This window comes from Delphinapterus leucas, chromosome 8 (genome assembly GCF_059928025.1).
Source record: "Delphinapterus leucas isolate spDelLeu-1000000601 "Yukka" chromosome 8, BTC_Dleu_Yukka2, whole genome shotgun sequence".
Lineage (NCBI taxonomy): Eukaryota > Metazoa > Chordata > Mammalia > Artiodactyla > Monodontidae > Delphinapterus > Delphinapterus leucas.
In genome coordinates, this window is record NC_143136.1 from 44,729,020 (window position 1) to 44,749,287 (window position 20,268).

General features: G+C 36.4%; 1 protein-coding gene across 1 annotated transcript in view; it reads right to left on the minus strand.

Moving 5' to 3' along the window:
• The window catches only part of ANKAR (ankyrin and armadillo repeat containing), a 100,123-nt gene that overhangs the window by 52,011 nt on the left and 27,844 nt on the right, over positions 1-20,268 (minus strand). The window contains exons 9-12 of the mRNA XM_089916574.1: positions 19,545-19,753; positions 16,784-16,934; positions 15,240-15,516; positions 10,199-10,367 (exon numbers count right to left, since the gene is read on the minus strand). Of these exons, the coding sequence (XP_089772700.1) occupies positions 10,199-10,367; positions 15,240-15,516; positions 16,784-16,934; positions 19,545-19,753 (806 nt within the window). The remainder of the gene's footprint in view (positions 1-10,198; positions 10,368-15,239; positions 15,517-16,783; positions 16,935-19,544; positions 19,754-20,268) is intronic.

Sequence of the window (20,268 nt, forward strand, 5' to 3'; positions counted from 1 at the left end):
TACCCTGGGTTGTATGGCCATTTTAACAACATTAATTCTTTCAGTCCATGAGCTTGGTATATATTTCCATTTATTTGTTTCAACTTCAATATCTTTCATCAATGTCTTACAGTTTTTAGAATACAGGTCTCTCACCTCCTTGGTTAAATTTATTCCTAGGTATTTTATTATTTTTGATGGAATTGTAAATGGTATTGTTTTCTTAATTTCTCTTTCTGATAGATTATTAGTGTACAGAAACACAATGGATTTCTGTATATTAATTTTGTATCCTGCAAATTTACTGAATTCATTTATTAGTTCTAATAGATTTTTGGTGGCCTCTTTCAGGTTTTCTATATATAGTAGTATAATTTCACCTGCAAACAGTGACAATCTTACTTTTCTCTTTCCAATTTAGAGTCTCTTTATTTATTTATTTTATTTTCTGATTGCTGTGGCTAGAACTTCCACTACTAGTTGAATAAAAGTGACAAGAGTGGGCATCCTTGTCATATTCCTGATCTTAGAGGAAATGCTTTCAACTTTTCACTGTTGACTATGATATTAGCTGTGATTTTGTCATATATGGCCTTTATTATGTTGAGGTATATTACCTCTATACCCACTTTGTTGAGAGTTTTTATTATAAATGGATGTTGAATTTTGTCAGAAGCTTTTTGTGCATCTATTGAGATGATAGAATTTTTATCCTTGGTTTGTTAATGTGGTATATCACACTGGTTAATTTGTGGACATTGAACCATCCCTGGGATAAATGCCACTTGATCATGTATGATCCTTTTAATGTATTGTTGAATTTAATTTGCTAATATTTTGTTGAGGATTTTTGCATCCATGTTCATCAGGGATATTGGCATGTAATTTTCTCTCTCTTTTTTTTTGTAGTTTCTTTGGTTTTGGCATCTGGGCAATGGTGGCCTCACAGAAGGAGTTTGGAAGTGTTCCTTTCTCTTCAGTTTTTTGGAATAGTTTGAAAAGGATAGGTATTAACTCTTCTACAAATGTTTGATAGAATTCACCTGTGAAGGGACTTCCCTGATGGCACAGTGGATAAGAATCAGCCTGCCAATGCAAGGGACACGGGTTTGATCCCTGGTCTGGGAAGATCCCACATGCCATGGAGAAACTAAGTCCATGCACCACAACTTCTGAGCCTGTGCTCTAGAGCCTGCGAGCCACAACTACTGAGCCCATGTGCTGCAACTACTGAAGCCTGTGCACCTAGAGCCCATGTTCCGCAACAAGAGAAGCCACTGCAATGAGAAGCCCGCACACTGCAGCAACGAACAGTAGTCCCCGCTGTCTGCAACCAGAGAAAGCCTGTGCGCAGAAATGAAGGCCCAACGCAGCCAAAAATAAATTAATTAAAAAAAAAACCTTAAAAAAATACTTGTATACAAACGTTCATAGCATTATTTTTATTAAAAGAAGAATTCATGGGGCTTCCCTGGTGGCACAGTGGTTCAGAGTCCGCCTGCCGATGCAGAGGAGATGGGTTCGTGCCCCGGTTCAGGAAGATCCCACATGCTGCGGAGCGGCTGGGCCCTTGAGCCATGGCCACTGAGCCTGCACGTCCGAAGCCGCAACGGGAGAGGCCACAACAGTGAGAGGGCTGCGTACCGCAAAAAAAAAAAAAAAAAAAAAAAAAGAATTCCCCTGTGAATTCTTTAGTTTATTGGGAGTTTTTTGATTAATGATTCAGTTTCACTGCTAGTAGCGGTCTGCTTCTATTTCTTCCTGATTCAGTTTATCCATTTGTTCTAGGTTATCCAATTTGTTGGTGTGTAATTGTTTGTAGTAGTATCTTATGATCCTTTGTATTTCTGTGGTGTCAGTTGGAATTTCTCCTTTTTAATTTATAATTTTATTTATTTGGGCCCTCTTTTTTCTTGATCAGTTTGGCTAAAGGTTTATAAATTTTGTTTATCTTTTCAAACAACCAGCTCTTAGTTTCCTTGATCTTTTCTATCTTTTTTATCTCTAGCTCATTTACTTCCACTCTGATCTTTATTATTTCCTCCATCTACTAATTTTTTTGTTTGTTATTCTTTTTCTAGTTCCTTTAGGTGTAAGGTTAGACTGAGATTTTTCTCATTTCCTGGGATAGGCCTGTATTGCTAAACTTCTCTCTCAGAACTGCTTTTGCTAAGTCCTATAGATTTTGGAAAGTTGTACTTTTATTTTTCTTAAGGTATTTTCTGATTTCCTCTTTGATTTCTTCATTGACCCATTGGTTTTTGTTTTTTTTTTTAGTTAACATGGAGTTTAGTCTCTACGTGTTTTTGTGTTTTTCCCATTTTTTTTCCTGTAATTGATTCCTAATTTCATATCATTTGGTCAGAAAAGATGCTTGATATAATTTCTGTCCTCTTAAATTTGTTGAGACTAGATTTGTGGCCTAGCAAGCTATATATCTGGAGAATGTTCCATATGCACTTGAAAAGAATGTGTATTCTGCTGGTTTTGGATGGAATGTTCCATATATATCTGTTAAGTTCAGTTGGTCTAATGTATCATTTAAGGCCAATGTTTCCTTATTGATTTTCTGTTTTGATGATCTGTCCATTGATGTAAGTGGGTGTTAAAGTCCCCTACTATTACTGTGTTAATGTCAGTTTCTCCCTTTGTGTTTGTTAATATTTGCTTTATGTATTTAGGTGCTCCTATTTTGGGTGTATATGTATTTATACATGTTATATCTTCTTGTTGGATTGATACCTTTTATCATTATGTAATGCTCTTCTTTTTCTCTTGTTACAGTCTTTGTTTTGATGTCTATTTTGTCTGATATAAGTATTGCTAGTCCAGCTTTCTTTTTATTTCCATTAGCATGGAATATCTTTTTCCATCCCCTCACTTTCAGTCTGTGTGTATCTTTAGATCTAAAATGAGTCTTGGGGGCTTCCCTGGTGGTGCAGTTGTTGAGAATCCGCCTGCCAATGCAGGGGACACGGGTTTGAACCCTGGCCCAGGAGGATCCCACATGCCATGGAGCAGCTAAGCCAGTGTGCCACAATTACTGAGTCTGCGCTCTAGAGCCCGTGCTCTAGAGCCCACAGGCCACAGCTGCTGAGCCTGTGTGCCACAACTGCTGAAGCCCACATGCCTGGAGTCTGTGCTTCGCAGCAGGAGAGGCCACCGCAGTGAGAGGCCCGTGCACCGCAGTGGGGAGTGGCCTCTGCTCACTGCAACTAGAGAAAAGACCGAACGCAGCAGCAGGGACCCAATGCAGCCAAAAATAAGTAAATAAAATAAATTTATTTTTAAAACAAATAAATAAATAAATAAAAATAAAATGAGTCTTGGTAGGCAGCATATTTATGGGTCTTGTTTTTTATCCATTCAGCCACCTTATATGTTTTGTATGGAGCATTTAGTCCATTTACATTTAAATTAATTATTGATAGGCATGTACTTATTGCCATTTTGTTAACTGTTTTCTGGTTGTTTTGTAGTTCTTCTCTGTTCCTTTTTTCTTCTCTTGCTCTCTTCCCTTGTGACTTGATGAGTATCTTTAGTGTTATGTTTGGGTTCCTTTCTCATTTTTTGTGTATATATTATAAGTTTTTGGTTTATGGTTACCACTAGGTTCATAGTTAACAATCTATGTATATAGGTGTCTATTCTAAGTTCATGATCTCTTAAGTTTGAACACATTTTAAAAGCTCTAAAATTTTACCCCCTCCCCATGTTAAGCTGTCTACTAGCTCTGTAAGTGGTTAATCCACTATCTTTATTATATGTTTGCCTTTACCAGTGATATTTTTTCTTTCATAATTCTATTATTTCTAGTTGTGGCCTTTTCTGCTTAGAGAACTCCTTTTAACCTTTCTTGTAAGGCTGGTTTAATGGTGATGAACTCTTTTAGCTTTTGTCTGTAAAACTCTTCTCTCTCCTTCAATTCTGAATAACCTTGCCAGGTAGAGTATTCTTGGTTGTAGGTTTTTTCCTTTCAGCACTTTGAATATATCATGCCACTTTCTTCTGGACTGCAAAGTTTCTGCCAAGAAGTCAACTGATATGAGAGTTCCCTTATATGTAACTAATTGCTTTTCTCTTGCTGCTCTTAAGATTAAGATTTTAATTTTTGACATTTTAATTATAATGGGTCTTGGTGTGGACCTCTTTGGGTTCATCTGTTTGGGACACTGTGCTTCCTGGACTTGGATGTCTGTTTCCTTCTCCAGGTTAGAAAAGTTTTCAGCTATTACTTCTTCAAATAAGTTCTCTGCCCTTTCTCTCTTATCCTTCTTGGACCCATATAATGTGAATGTTGGTACACCTGATGTTGTCCCAGAGGTCCCTTAAACTATCCTCATTTAAAAATTTTTTACTTCTTTTTTCCATTCAGCTTGTGTGAATACACTACTCTGTCTTCTAGATCACTTATCCATTCTTCTATATTATCTACTCTACCATTGATTCCCTCTCGTATATTTTCCATTTCTGTTATTGTATTCTTCAGCTCTGATTGGTTCTTTTTTATATTTTGTAACTCTGTTGAAGTTCTCACTGTGTTCATCCATTCTTCTCACAAGTTTGGTGAACATCTTTATGATTATTACCTTGAACTCTATCAGGTAGATTGCTTATCTCTGTTTCATTTAGTTCTTTTTCCGAGGTTTTGTTTTGTTCCTTCATTTGGAACATATTCACCTGTCTCCTCATTTTGCCTAAGTCTCCAAATTTATTTCTATGTATTAGGTAGGTTCCTTCTCTCTCCCAATCTTGGAGAAGTGGCCTTATGTAGGAGATGTCCTATGGAGTCCAACAGCATGCTCCCCTCTGGCCACCAGAGCTAGATGCTCAAAGGGTGTCCTTATGTGGGCTATATGCCCCCTTCTGCTGTAGTGGGGCCAGCTACTGTGGGCACACTGGTAGGCAGGACTGGCTCCTGGTCTGGCTGACTGAGAGGTCCTGCCTTGTGTAGTTGCTGTGGGCACACTGGTGGGCAGTGCTCTGGTGGTTAGACAGTTGCGAAGCCAGTGATGCAGGCAAGCTGGTGGGTGGGGCAGGCCCCAAGCACTAATAGGTTAGAAGGAGGATTCCAAAATGTGCCTGCCAGCATCAGTGTCAGCACAGTAGAAGATCACATGAATAGCTGCCTCAGTGTCTCATTCCCCAGTAGGAGTCCCAGCTGCCTCCTGCCTCTCCAAGAGGCCTCTCCAAGATGAGCAAGTGGGTCTGACCTAGGCACCTTTCAAACTGCTGCCTCTCTGCAGTGGGCCTCAGAGCATGTGAGATTTTGCATGCACCCATAAGAGCAGTTTCAGTTTCCTACAGCCCTCTGGCTCTCCCAAACATACGCCTCACTGGTTTTCAAAGCCAGAAGTTTTGGGAGCTTATATTCCTTGCATAGGATGCCCTAGCTGGGGAACCTGATATGGGGCTCAGACTCCTCACTACACTGGGAGGACTTACGTGGCCGTGATATCTTTCCCACTTGTGGGTCACTACATTGGGGCTGTGGGTCCTGACCAGACCATGTCTCTGCCCCCTCAACCATCTCATTGTGGTTCCTTCTTTATATCTTTAGTTGTGGGAAATCTTTTCTGCTAGTCTTCAGGTTGTTCTCAGAGATTGTTGCTCTGCAAGTAGTTGTAATTTTGGTGTGCCCGCAGGAGGAAGTTAGCTCAGCATCTTCCTATGCTGCTGTCTTGAACCTGACCTGGTCCCCAGAAAACTGCTTTTCAAATGATATAATAGCATCCTACTCTCCAATAATCAGAGTATGAGAGTATCGATGTCACTGTAACTTTTTAAGTACAGATATTATCATTAAGAATAAATACATAAATTCTTATGTATACATAAAGGCAAAAAAATGGTGTCTCACTTTGTTTTGGGTTACTAGTAAATCTAAACATTTTCATATATGCATATTAACAAGTTGTAATTGTTCTCTTTAAAACTTAGAGAGGGACTTCCCTGGTGGTGCAGTGGTTATAAATCTTCCTGCCAATGCAGGGGACATGGGTTCGATTCCTGATCCAGGAGGATCCCACATGCCGCGGAGCAAACAAGCCCGTGCACCACAACTACTGAGCCTGTGCTCTAGAGCCCGTGAGCCACAACTACTGAGCCTGCATGCTGCAACTACTGAAGCCTGTGCACCTAGAGCCTGTGCTCCGCAACAAGAGAAGCCACCACAATGAGAAGGCTGTGCACCGTAACGAAGAGTAGCCCCTGCTCGCCGCAACTAGAGAAAGCCTGCATGCAGCAACGAAGACACAGTGCAGCCAAAAAATGAAATAAAATAAAATTCAGAGAAAAGTTGCAAAAATAAGTCAGAGAACTCTCCTAAGATTTGGCAACAACTGATTTTTGCCCAAACCAATCTTTACTATGATGTTTGCAAAATGTTTATTTTCCAAATCTACTGCTCCCTTCATACTTATCAGTTGCATTCTACTGTAAAGAAGAGCTCTCCCTACTTCTCTGTTTATTTATTTCCTTGTTTATCCACTTATCATCAAGATGGGCTCTTGGATTTTTATTTTATTCAATGAGTTATAATCCACTAATTTCATTATTTGTATTGATTCTCTGTCCAAGATTTGGCAATTGTCCAAGATTGTCCAACTTGAAGGGCCAGTGGGAGTTCCTTCAAGTTGACCCCTGTGTCCTTTAGATACACCTCCATTTGAGGGGGGCACATTTTCTTACTTTCTGCCACAATATGATGTTTTGGACTTACCATGTACCTGCTCTGCCCCAGCCCCAGAATCAATCATTTCTCCAAGAAGCTCTGGTTTCTTTTAATGAGGAATGGTATTTAGAAATAAAGATTTGGTACTAGGTATATTCATTGCTACTGAAGTGTCATTGCTACTAGACTCTTTTAGCAGACAAGGCTAGGAAAATATATATATTTCCAATTTTCCAATTCCAGTCCAACCCCACAGGATTCTTTATTGCCTTTCCACATTCTGTATATTTCTTTTCACAGTGAGAACCCAATAATATTAACACTTTATTGATTTGGTCAGTCCTACAATACTTATAACACAGGTTCAGAGCTGTTTCACCCATATCACTATGAAATACAAATCCACTAAGAAGAATTCAAGATATGTTTTTTTCTCCCCTAGACTGAAGCTGTATAGCAAAGCACTGTGCTCAAAAGTTACTTTAAAAAGCTACTTTAAAATTTTAAAAAAGTTATCTGTGTTCATTTTTTTCTTTTTAATCTAGCTATATAATTCATTTGATATATAATGGGGTTCATTTGTTTTTGTTTGTATTCAATTTTAGATTGCTCCTTCTGTCTTGTAGATTTAATGTAGTTTTTTTTTTAATGTGAAGACATCAATATGCTTCCAGAAGTTAAAACTGTACAAAAAGGTGTTTTTAAATTCAAGCAACCACACTCTCTAAATTTAGCATTTGTTCTTTCATAGACTTTCTATTCAGGTTAATTGTCTGTCTATTAAGGCCTTATTGTTCATATCAATTTACATACTCACTTTATGTCAAATATATTAACTTTTTTGTTATGAATATTTTTATCATTCAATCACTTATATATTCAGCAAATATTTTATTGAGTGGCTACTAGGAGTGTCCTAGGTACTGGGAAACTATGATGAACCAACAAAACAAAGTCCTTAGCCTTGTGGGGCAAGCTCAAAGGCCAGAAGCATGAAATAGCAATAAGTACAATATTAATTGAGAATAAAATAAGAGAGGAAAGGAGTGACAGGAAATAACAGGAAGGTTATTTCCTTTCCAAGTTGGAAGTTTAGAAGGCTGATAGGCTATGCTAAAACTTTGGACATTATCATAGGTGACAAAGAGCCACTGAATAATTTAAAGTAAGGGAAAGATATAATCAATTTTGTATTTTAGATAGATCACTCTAGTAACACTTGGGATGTTTTTCAGCTAATAAGGTAATAAAATTAAGAGAGTGTGAAGGGAACCATTCTTTCTCTTACCCCATATTGCTGCATCAGTCCAAAAAGTAGAAATTCCTACTCTCATCTCCCACTCAGGAATGTTACTCATTACCCCCATAAAATAATGAGTCATTGCAAACGCATGGCTTAGCTTCCTTTTGGTGCTATCTTTTTGCTATTTTCTCAAAGCAAGCTTTCCAGCTGTTACTGAAGTTTTGATCTCCATTACATTCTTGTGTCTATTTATGAATTGCACCCAAATTCTAAAGGGAGAGGGCTGTCTTTATTTACACCTCAATAATCCAGACTAGCTCTGAAGCTCAGAGGAGAGGTCAGGGATTTCGATAGAGAACTGGGAAGAATAGATTATGAATGTAATGAAGTTACTAAGAGTAAATAAAATTGCTTAAGAAGCGTGTGCTGTGTGAAAAAAGCAGCAGACCAAGAACAGAAGCTTGAGGAACTCCAACATTATGAGCTGGGTGAAAGAAGCCTAATTATGGAGGTGTTTTGGGTTTTTTTTTTCTATCTAAAACCCTTTCAGAATTCCAAAGTTCCAGATTTTAGAAGATAATGAGCTCATACTATACATTACATAACATCCCAGAGAATCTGGAGAAAACATATTTCTGCAGTGAAATGTATGAATAATCATTTTCAGAAGGATGAGGTTACTCTTTAAATTTTGCTCAGATAGTTTGGAGTTGAAAATCATTTCATATACTTTCTACCACATATTTGAATTTCCATGGTGGTGTTGTGTTATTATATAAACCTTTGTTAATAACACAGAACAGGACAATTGCATGCATTAGAAAAGATGAAATAAGAAGCACTGTAGGAACAAAAACATGTATGCATGTACATACATATGGGGAAGAGTATGAAACAAACAGCTAAAGATGGTAAAGCAAAGACCTCAAACAAACCAAACTCAGCAAAGGTTGAGGAACCCCTTGGAGATGTTAACAAGTCCATAGTCTTAAGAAACTGCATGTGAATCTACTTTGGGGCCATTTTACCTTAATGCATGAAATCTTAGAGTGGTTCAGAAGAGTTAAGAGGATATTGGAATTAATAAAACTCTTTTGTAATCCCCTAAAACTTAATAGCACAGCTAATATACAGGAGAATCATTTGTTAAAGCACTAAAATTAGAAGTGTAGAATTTACAAATTATAAATGGGGAGAAAAACAATTAAAATTTCTTCAAAAGTATTTATCTTCCTTGGAGTGAAGAGATAGTACAGATTACAATATAGGATGTTACTTTTATTTAGGTTTCAGATGAGGCAAGAGCCCAAAAAAGAAATGATTTTGGTAATTCATTTCTATAGCTTTCTTTTAGGAATTCATTTATTATTTATCCAAATTGCCTCTACAATTTGTGCTTTGTTCAAGCATCTGGGGTTGGGAGGAAGAAAAAGGATAGGGAAAACCTATTCCCTGACTTTAGGAATTTGTAATGAAGGGAAAGGACTTTCAAATGATTTCACTACATGATAGAGGTCCTTAGAAGATGATAATTGCTTAAATTTGAAGTTCTAAAGTAAAAGAAAGCCTTCTGCAACAATCCCCTTATCCATAACCTTGTCTTACATTTTAGCCAACATATTTATTCTGTATTCATTCTTAGAGGACTAGAATAGAAAGATAGGTGATAAACTGAGCAGGAAGAAAAACATACAACCTTTCCCCCAATTTTTTATTCCCCCAAATGTGGGGAAAACCATAGATTTTAAGTTTATGTGTATGCTCACTGGAATGAGAAAATTCTTACAGAACCTGAGAGACCATTTGCAGTAGCTGCAGAAGCTGCCTCATAGCTTCTGGTGTTCCTGGTGTTCATAGGCACTGAAGTTAATTAATTAATAATTAATTAACCTAATGATCTGATGACCTTGAATTCTGATATCAAATATCTAACAGCAAATCTGAAGTCCTTATTGTAACTTGAAAAATAGCTTCCAATGATCAATGTGTGTCTTATTCATACAAGGAGACATCTACTTGAGTCCCTGGGCATATTAACTACATTATTTTCATTACTCATGCCAATATTTCCATTTATAAAAATATCTAGTTCAACATTTTAAAAATTATGGCTTTGAGAGTCAATTCCTTTTATAAATCCAGCAGTTTAAATTTAAGTGTTTCAGAAGTTAGGTTATGTTACATATGTCTAGTTCTATCCTAAGATAAATCCAGGACATCTATCATAAAGGACAAGTCCAAACATGTATTTGCTTCACTTAATATATCTGGTCACTTTAAAATATATAGAACTAAAGACTTACCTGACTCAGAACTCAGAAATGTGATAAGATACGGGATGCCTTTATGGTCTCTCACTGCTCTTTGATTGTTTTTGTTTCCCATACATAATACCCGTAGACAGTTCATTACATTTACTAGCACGCTTTCTATGTCTAAGTTCAAAAGATTTATCAGAGCTGGAATTCCATTCTAAAAATAAACAAAAAGATTTAATTGAATTTATTTAAGATGTACGCTATCTTTATTTAGAAACACAAGTCTATAATCTTTCTTGCTATAAATATCTGCTTATTTAGGAGAGAAAAACTGCCCATAAACAAATGTGTCTACGGATATGGCACATTAAATGACAGTTATTACAACTTGAGCATATCTTATGCTTCAATATTAAGGAAAGTATTCTATAAATATATTTTCTGCCTCCCTCCCTTCCTTCCTTCCTTCCTTCCTGCCTTCCTTTCTGTGCCGTACCACATGGCATGTGGGATCTTTGTTCCCTGACCAGGGATCGAACCCATGCCCCCTGCATTGGAAGTGCAGAGTCTTAACCACTGGACCACCAGGGAAGTCTCTATAAATATATTTTCAAATAGTCTCCTCTATACCAAAATAATTTGAGGCTGCAAGTTCACTGTAACATTTAAGTATCTAAAAGTGAAACAACTAAGTAATACCAATTGAATACAGTGCCCATTTGGAAATATTTGCTATTGTATACATCGCACTGGTAATTGGTAATTATATTTATGCAACACAAAATATTATTTTTAAATGTTAATATAGTTTCTTAATTTTAAGTGGATTAAAGATGGCATTTCTCCCTACTAACAGAATTAATGAAAGGATATTAAAGAAGATAAGAAACAGAAATGTAATATCATTTTCAATAAAGCTAGGAGACATCAGTAATGTTGAACCATAATAAATGTTTATGAGTAGCCAACAGGGATGCGCGAGATCTCCCATGGCCACTGGCTACAAGAAATACTGGCAAAACAGTTTTCCAAAGTAAGTGGCTCTACCTTAAGGGGCAGGAAAACATACACATACACACACAACACACACACAACACACACACACACACACACACATCCCTGTCTGGAACAAGAGGAATGGGTATGGAGGATGGCAGCAGGATCTTTCCTGGACCAATTTGTCCTAAAGTTTCAAAAATTAAGGAGGGCAAGGACGAATAAAGAATGATACCAATAAGAGGTTTGGAACAAGTAGTCTTATTGGTGAGATAAAAAGGAAGAGATAGACTTTTGCATTGTGGAGGAAATAGAATCCACATTATGAGTACTATGCAAGAGTCTCTGCTGGCTAAGGGAAAGTGAAGCTGAACAGACCCATGCATACAACCCTGTAGCATATGTCGTATTCTTGCTAGCCTAGAACATGGATCTGGGCCCTTTCCCACATGCATTTCCTGCAAATAGCTAGACCAGAAAGAACTTATCTAATTCAAAGTGAGTAATGTTCAAAAAGGAAGTAGAACAGGATCTGTCCAAATATATTATAAGATTAAAAATAGGAAAAACTTATGACAGATAAAGAATGCTTGTAAGAAAGATATGCCACAAAGTAGATGAAAAACTTTAACTGAAAATGGTATATTGTTATCAATGAAAAAAATTAGGCAATCACCTCTATAAAACAAGGGTGTGCAGGAGAGACATCAGTGCTCAGGGAAGATTTTTTGAGACAGGGAGAGGTGAAACAAGAGCTGGAAAAGCTCAGGAAAGATGTGGAAAAATATAAAAGCCAAACTGTAATCTACACAAAAATAAACAAGGCCAGAAAACATAGCAAGAGACAAGGAGGATAGGATTGAGGGGGAAAAAAATGAAATAAAACAGTGAGTGGAAAAGGACTAGAGAGAAAATGATAGCTGTATAAAACTGGAAAAGGTGATATAATACACAAATAATTGGTATTCCCAAAGAGAAGTGTAGTTAAGATTTAATTAGTTAATTAAAGTTAATTCAGTGATCAGTAAATTCAACAGTCAACTTTTGACTTTCATCTTACAACAGCCTTTGACACTACTGATATTCTTCTCCTCTTTGAACATGTTCCCCATTTGGCTGATAGGACAACAGATTCCTCAGGTTTCCTCCTACCTCAGTGCCCATTCCTTCTTAGTCTCCTTTGAGGTCCCTCCAGATCTTTCAGCTTTCCCACAGCTCCTGGTGACTCAACTCCCAGAAAAATAATACAGAATATGACTACTTCTCACCATTTCCACTATTACCACCCTGGTTCAAGACACCACTGTCTGTCACCTGGATTACCAAAATAGCTTCTTAGTTAGTCTTGCTGCATCCACCCTTGCCCACCTGTTTCAACACAGAAGGTAGAGTGATATAAATCTCTTCATGGAACTTCCCAGAACAAAATTATTCAATGGCTTAACATACTCAGAGAAAAAGCCAGGGTGTCTAACAATTATCCACATGGCCCTACATGATGTGGTCCACCATTACCCAGCTAAGGTGTCTCCTATTTCTCTTTCTTCAGCTACTTTTGCTTACTTGCTATTCCTTGAATATGCCAGGCATACTCTCACTTCATTTACTTTGCATTTGTTTCCTCTGCCTAGAATGCTCTTCCCAACAGAAAAACACGGCACACTTCCTCATCTATTTTAGGTTTGTACTCAAATGCCAACTTCTTTTTCTAAATTTATTTTATTGAAGTATAGTTCATTTACAATGTTTTGTTAATTTCTGCTGTATAGCACAGTGATTCAGTTACCCACACACACACATATATACATTCTTTTTTCGTATTCTTTTCCATTATAGTTTATCACAGGATATTGAATATAGTTCCCTGTGCTATACAGTAGGACCTTGTTATTTATCCATCCTATATATAATAGTTTGCATCTGCTAATCCCAACCTCCCAATCCATCCCTCCCCCACCCCTCTCCCTCTTTCAAATGTCAGCTTCTTAGTGAAGTATTTTTTGCCAAGCTCCCCCCTTCCCTTTCCCTGCTTTATTTTCCTCCTTAACATCTCTTCTCATCGAATATACTATATTTGGTTTATTTTCTTTATTGTCTTGTTACCCCCAACTGGAATAAAAACTCCATGAAGGCTGGGATTTTGTCTGTTTTGTTCACTGCTATAACTCTAACATCTAGAAGTGTATTTCCATACAATAAACTCTCAAAAAGTACTTGTTTATGAATTTACAGAAAGAATAATACAGAAAAAATATTTAAAAGACATGAATTCAAGAAAACATTCTGAAAATAAAAGAAGATGAATGTACATGTTGAAAAGTCACACCAAGCCCCAGGAAAAATAGGTAACTAACACCGACGTGTAAGTCCTGGAATTTAAAGATAAAGAAAAAAAGAGGAAGAAAACACTGCTCATACAGTAGAAGATTTTTAGAGAACCAAAAATAATAACAAAATATGCCAAAACTAAGATTAAACATCACATCAATAAATGTAAATGAGCTATATTCAATAAAAAGTGAATGACAAAGCAAACCCAAATATACTGCATACAAGGGACACATTTATCCTAACTCTGGGTGATCAGAATCACTGGAGAGGTCTAAAGTGAGGTCTAAATGAATAAGACTAACTGACTAACTCTAGTTGTGGGCCTGGGGGGAGGGGAAAATTTCTAATATATTTTCCAAATGATTGATAACAAAACAACCAGCAAGAAGTAAAATGACTCCAAAAAGTTAAAAAGAAAATGATAAGCAAAGCCAAATTAAACATGAGAGCACAAAAGAACACAAAGATCACAAATCTAATCTTGGACAACACAGAATTTGGGGCAAAAGTATTGCACTTGACAAAAAGGGTATATTTTATAATGCTAAATGACTCAGTCCATAATGAAGAAGTGTCACCTGACAAAAACTATAAAAATAACCTTATTTATAAATATCTTTAAAAGGTCTTACCTAAAATATTAATAGACATAATAAGGTGGGTTTTATTTGAAAAACTACAGCATGGCAAAGATTGCTGGGTGTTCACAAAAAAAAAATTTTTTTTTTCTTCTAATTCTTTCTAGTACACAAATAGACTACATTTACCAGCCAGAATAGAAATAGCCAAGATGGCACTATTTCTGTTAATATCTTCTCATAAACAACAAGAAGCAACCACATCCCCCAGAGCTAAATAAGCAGTTGACCTGTCTTCCATGTTGTCCTAGGTGATAGTTTTACCAGATAATTTTGTTGAGAAACAGTTTTCCCTTGGTGTCTTGCACTCCTACCAGTATTGGGAGTGTATCAAGATTGTAACAGCTCTTTTACCTGGGCCATTTCTCAGGATTTTTATGTAGCTATCTTTTTTTTTTTTTTTGACTGAGAAATAAATCTTCATTTGTTTTTAGCATTGATATTTGGGAGATATTACCACAATATCATCTAGGCTATCCTAGATGATACCACCTCCTTATGTAACATAAACTCCTCCCCAGACCTTGCCAAACTGGAGCTAGCAAGATTTTATGTGTCACTTCCTTGAATTACTGTTCACTTCATTTGCCTGTGGTTTTTCTCATTATAATGCCATTACCCCATGATGTGGGCCCTAGAAGCGGTACATGTGCAAGTACAACTTTTACTCATATCCTAATGCTGTTTATCACTTACTGGATCTTGGCTCATCCTGCTATCATTCTTGAAAGGTGTGGTAACGTCTACCGCCAGGCAAAGAATAGGCTTGCTTACTGGTTGCTACCAAAGTGATAGGTTTCTTAAGCTCAGCGTTCCTCAGATTTGACACAAACCCAATGTGCAGGTATGATCTACCTGGGCCCACTCTGTTGCCTTGTGAGACTTCAGGACAGGGAAAACAGACAACCCTTTGCTGTGCTTGCTCTGGTACTATCTTGCTCTTGTCTAATTTTGGCACTCATGGGATTGTGGCAGGTTTTCTCTTTGCCATCCTCATTAAGATTGGAGCTCTTCCCTGAGAGTTTATGAGGGCCACTGCATAATGAAATGGGTATGTATCTTTCTAGCTTCTATATGAGAGAATTAGTCAGTCAAAATGATGTTCTATGAAAAGAGCTTACATATTTGGCAATAACATCCTGGTTTTCAAGTTGAGCAATATCATATAGAATGACAGCACACCGAGACTGTAGTTCGGGTTCATCAGAAACCAGTAGGTTGATCAAAGCTGGAATAGCTCCTGCTTCTACTAGAGCATGCACTATCTTTGCACGGGTTGAGATATTACTCAATAACCCAACTGTTTTGCACTGTAATTTTATTTTGGAACCTTTTAATAGATTGATTAAGGCAGGAATGGTGCCTGCAATGAAAAGATCAAGAAAAAGCATGAATTGTTTGTAACTATTTGTAGTCAATTTATCATGGTAAGATTTAAATAATGTTTATGGGCATTGCCATATAAACAGCAAATAATTCTGTAAAATATTTATAAAATTATCATTTGAAACTACGCAAATGTACTTTTCTTTCTTTTCTATAGTGTAGGCGGCTCTCATTGTTTACACATTTGATTTTCACATAGCACACAATCATACATTTCATATTGGTGATACTAAGTCACCGCTGAAACATTGAATTTTGACTTAAGATCATTGATATATAAATGATTTGAGCTACCATATGGTAGAGTTCAGTTTTGGTTACTGCATCAACTTTGTGTGGCAGTTATTTATATAATTATTTGAGCATTTTATTATGTTTTACCCATGTTTTATACAATCAACTGAAAAATGAAAAGTGCTGAATCTAGTATAAAGCAGTCTTAGCCTCATTAATTACAGTTTGTTCAAAGATGAAAATCATTGGGCGTGGTGAAAATAGAAAATATGGCTTCAGTTGGATGCTTGTTACTTTAGTTCAATGTGAAGGAAAAACATTAAAGAGCACACATGACATGCTGGAAATATCAGGTATAATTAGGGATGTATATATGTATTTAGCTACCTTAAATGAAACCTCCATCATGACTTGTTTATCCGTGGTTCACTTTTTTTGGACAAAGAGCTTTTTGTACATGTTTTTAGGAACATATTAGGGGACTACCTATGATAAATTTTTCATTCATTCAACAAATATTTATGAAGCATCTCATTTGTGCCCAATATTCACATTAGAGTAATGGCTACCATAATGGATAGTATAGACAGAATATTTCCATCATTTCAGAAAGTTATAATGGGAAGTGCTATTCTCAAAACAATCCTGTGAGGTAGTAACTATTTTATTAATGAGGAAATTAGGCAGAGAGTAAGCAATTAGCCTAAGTTCTAAATGTAGAGCTAGTTACAAACCCAGGCCTGACACTGCAACTGCTATTTTTACAAATAAAGTGTACCAATACAGAATAGGGATAATTTTTAAGTGAAAGTAAACATAAGGATAGTATGATGAAGTAATGTAATATAATTTTTAAGTTTGTAAACTTTTAGAGAAATGAGATTTATATAGTTTTTTGATCCTGTGCAGCTTCCACTTGGAATATAAAATATAAGGTTTACAGGTAAAGGAAATGATCTTAGAAAAATAGAAAGTTAAAAATCAACTAAAAAGTTTTCTCCATAATTAAAAATACATTTTAAAGTGGCTGACTGAATAAATCCCTACATAAAATAGCATAAGCAAAAGATAGTTAATAGATTTTACATCACCTGCATCCAAAATACATTTCCAGTATTCATCATTTGCTAAGCAGATTACTTCTAAAGACATGACAGCCATCATCCTTCGTTTATAGCTTTCACACTGCAACATTTCTGGTATGTTTTCAACAGAAAAATACACATTGTAATTTCATAAGAGGTAATGGAATGATTGATTCTGTTTCTGTACAGGCCAAGTGAAGCCATGAGTTGAGGTCACCAACATCACCACCAACTGCATTCATTAAATTCCCCTCTGTGCATGTGAGGTGCTTAAACGGATTGAACACCTATGTTCTTTGAAGTTTAGAGTCTATATAATTAGTATTAAAAAACTCTGAAATTTTTTATCTTTGGTCTGAATGACTTAGATTGGTTGGAAAATAGTATACCTCTCTCTTGCCTGATATCAGTTGTTGAATAAAATCTGAGCATGGGTTTTCAAGGACAGCAAAGTAAACTACATTACTGTCAATAAAATTTTAATATCCATTAAAGCTTTATACATTTCCTGAGTATGAAGAAGATACTTTTAAAAAATCTTGAATGAACTTATACTCCAGACAGGAAATAATACAAATATACATGATTCTAAACAATATCTCTGGTTCAAGCAAAACCACATAGAAATATCTTTGCTCATCTCTTTTTACCCAGCCCCTATAACAACAAATCTGGTCCTGACTCCTACCTAGCTGGTTCACTCCATGGTACTCTCTTTTAAAATTCAGCTTCCACTCCAAGACCTAATCCCGGGGAGTTCTAATAAACTCTAATTCTTCTTTTACTCATAGTGGAAATGGGTAGTGTGAGGAGAAAGAGCTATTATAGGGCACGAAGCAAAGGAGCAGTGGCCAGACGCTCATGGTTACGGTTGTGTTCATGTCATTATCAGGACTTCCAACAATTGCTGTAGGAAGGAGTGGCTGTCAAGAATTTTTTGTGCCATTAGGCTGTTACTGTTAGGGGCCAGAAGGTCCTACCACTGCATTTCAAATGTGTTAGCCTTTATCAAAAGCAGCAGGATAGTCTTCTTAGTTACCTCTCAAAAGACTAAGATATAATGATATATATGCATACAAATAAACACTGAAAACCCCATCCAGTATCTCTTGGACTGATATACTTGGAATGTGTTCCCAGCACCCAGTAAATTCCAAAATCAGGTATTGAGCCAGTTTTGAAACTAGTTACTCAGACTTTGTGCATCAGTAGGTTGAAAATCTTAAATATTTATTTATCTTATCCCATCCTAAAACGAGTTGTTGAGAGAAATGTCAGTTCTCATTCTCCAATTCGTTTAATTTTTCCTTTAGTTTTATTAAAGTAATATATGCTCATGATTCAGAGTTAAATGTTACTAAAAAGCCTACAGCAAAATATAACGGTTCTTTACCCCACCCTCTCCACTTTTCTGAATTTCTCTCTCCAGATAGTGCCACTTTGGACTCTTTCCCTATACCTTCTGTGATTTACATATCTCCACATTTCTAAATATTTACACACAGTTACCTTTGGCTATATCAGTTTTAGACATCATTGACTTCATGTCATGATAAATGGGAAACTAGCTCTTTCAACACTGCTCTGCCATTTCCTCTGCTCCCCTACTTCCCTATATTTATAGTTTTTAAATGAAAATTCAACACTTACATTATAATGCCTATACAGGTATTATTCACACCTAAGTACTGCAGTGTACTACCTTGTGTCTCCTTACTTTTGCTTTTCCTGGAGGTAATAATTTCCTTAGTTTATTTCATCTGCTTAGTTTTCTTTGTACCTATTGGTTATTCCTCCCACACTTTCCTTTTGGTCTGGGTACACAGTTTCCATTCTGGGACTTCCCTTTGCTGTCATCTTTGAAAGTCCCTTTGCTTTTCTCTTGGGTCAGATTCCCAGTTTCCTGTTAGTTGGGGAGAATCCCCGCTTTAGATCTTTAGGTCTTTCCTGGTTAGCCTCTGCAGAGAGCACTCCTGACTGGCACTGCCAGTTCTCCAGCCAGCCTATTAGGGATTTATGGTGTGAATCTAAGACGTTCTCAGCTTTCCCAGAGTTGGCTTGGAATGATTCCTCTGGTCTGCTACGTCCTAAGACTTGCCTGTCTGTTTTCAATATTTTATTGCTTTTTCCTGTTTTCTCTTCAATGCTTGTTTGCTGCTATTTAATCTCTACATAATTTTAGTAGGGTCTTGAGAGGGAGTAAAATTAGATGTGTACATTCAGTTGGCCAGTAACTCTTACCTTTATAATATTTCTGGCTAGATTGAATATAAATTGGGGGAGAAAACCTCAAATAGAATTTTTCACAAAACATTATCAAAATATGAGGAAAGATGTTGCTGAATCTGTCTCTAAAATTAGGATGTGAGGAATGAATTGGAAGGAATCTTATATTTTCCACTCAAACTTTATTTCCTACCTCTTTTTATTTATTTTTTTTTTTTTAATGGAGCCGAGGATGGCTGGACTTTTGGAGAAGGTTGGAAAATAAAAATAAATATAATTGTGTGAAATATCATCTGGGTTATTATTCTTTTATTTTAATTTAGAAATAAAACTACTTTTACACACACAAAAATAGTCCAGTATTATTTGTATTTCTGATTTTAACTCAGAATATGATGCATGCTTTACTTTGTTTTATTTCAGAATAAGTACCAATAATTAAACTGAATAATGATCAGAACATTTATTTATAGAGATTATGTGTTCTGTACTCACCTACTAAAGTTTTCCAAACTGGGAGTTCAGGAATATTTAACTCTATTACATGCTTGAGAACTTCCGTGTGAAAGGTTAGCACTGCTAAATGAATTATATTATTTCCTTTAATATCTGTTTTTCTCCAGTTAGCTCCAAGAGAAAGTAGGTACTGAATAGTGTCCAGTGCTCCTGAAGTGGCAGCAAGTAACAGTGGAGTACACTGATTCCTAAAAATCAAGGAATATGTCATAATAATTGAGCACACACATAGTGTCAAATTTACTTCTTGTAAAACTATCCAAATGGCTGTTGGAGGAAGTCTGATTTATACATCATCTTCTCTTCCTTACATAGTGTTGTTCTGTATATTCCACATGTCAGTAGATTTGCCCCCCTTGCCTTGGCTACCCCCACCCTCCCTCCCAACTCGATTATCATGCATTACAATTTGTTTGGAAGTTGATAATGTACAGAGTTCTTAGACTATCCTATCTCATTGGCTCCCTACAATTCTATGAGTGAAGGAAAAAGCAAGGCAAGTATTATCAGCCCGTTTTACAAATGATGAAACTGAGGCTCAGGTAGTGCTCCAGCCCATTTCTTTTTTTAATTATTATTATTTTTTAACATCTTTATTGAAGTATAAGTGCTTTACAATGGTGTGTTAGTTTCTGCTTTATAACACAGTGAATCAGCTATACATTTACATATATCCCCATATCTCCTCCCTCTTGCATCTCCC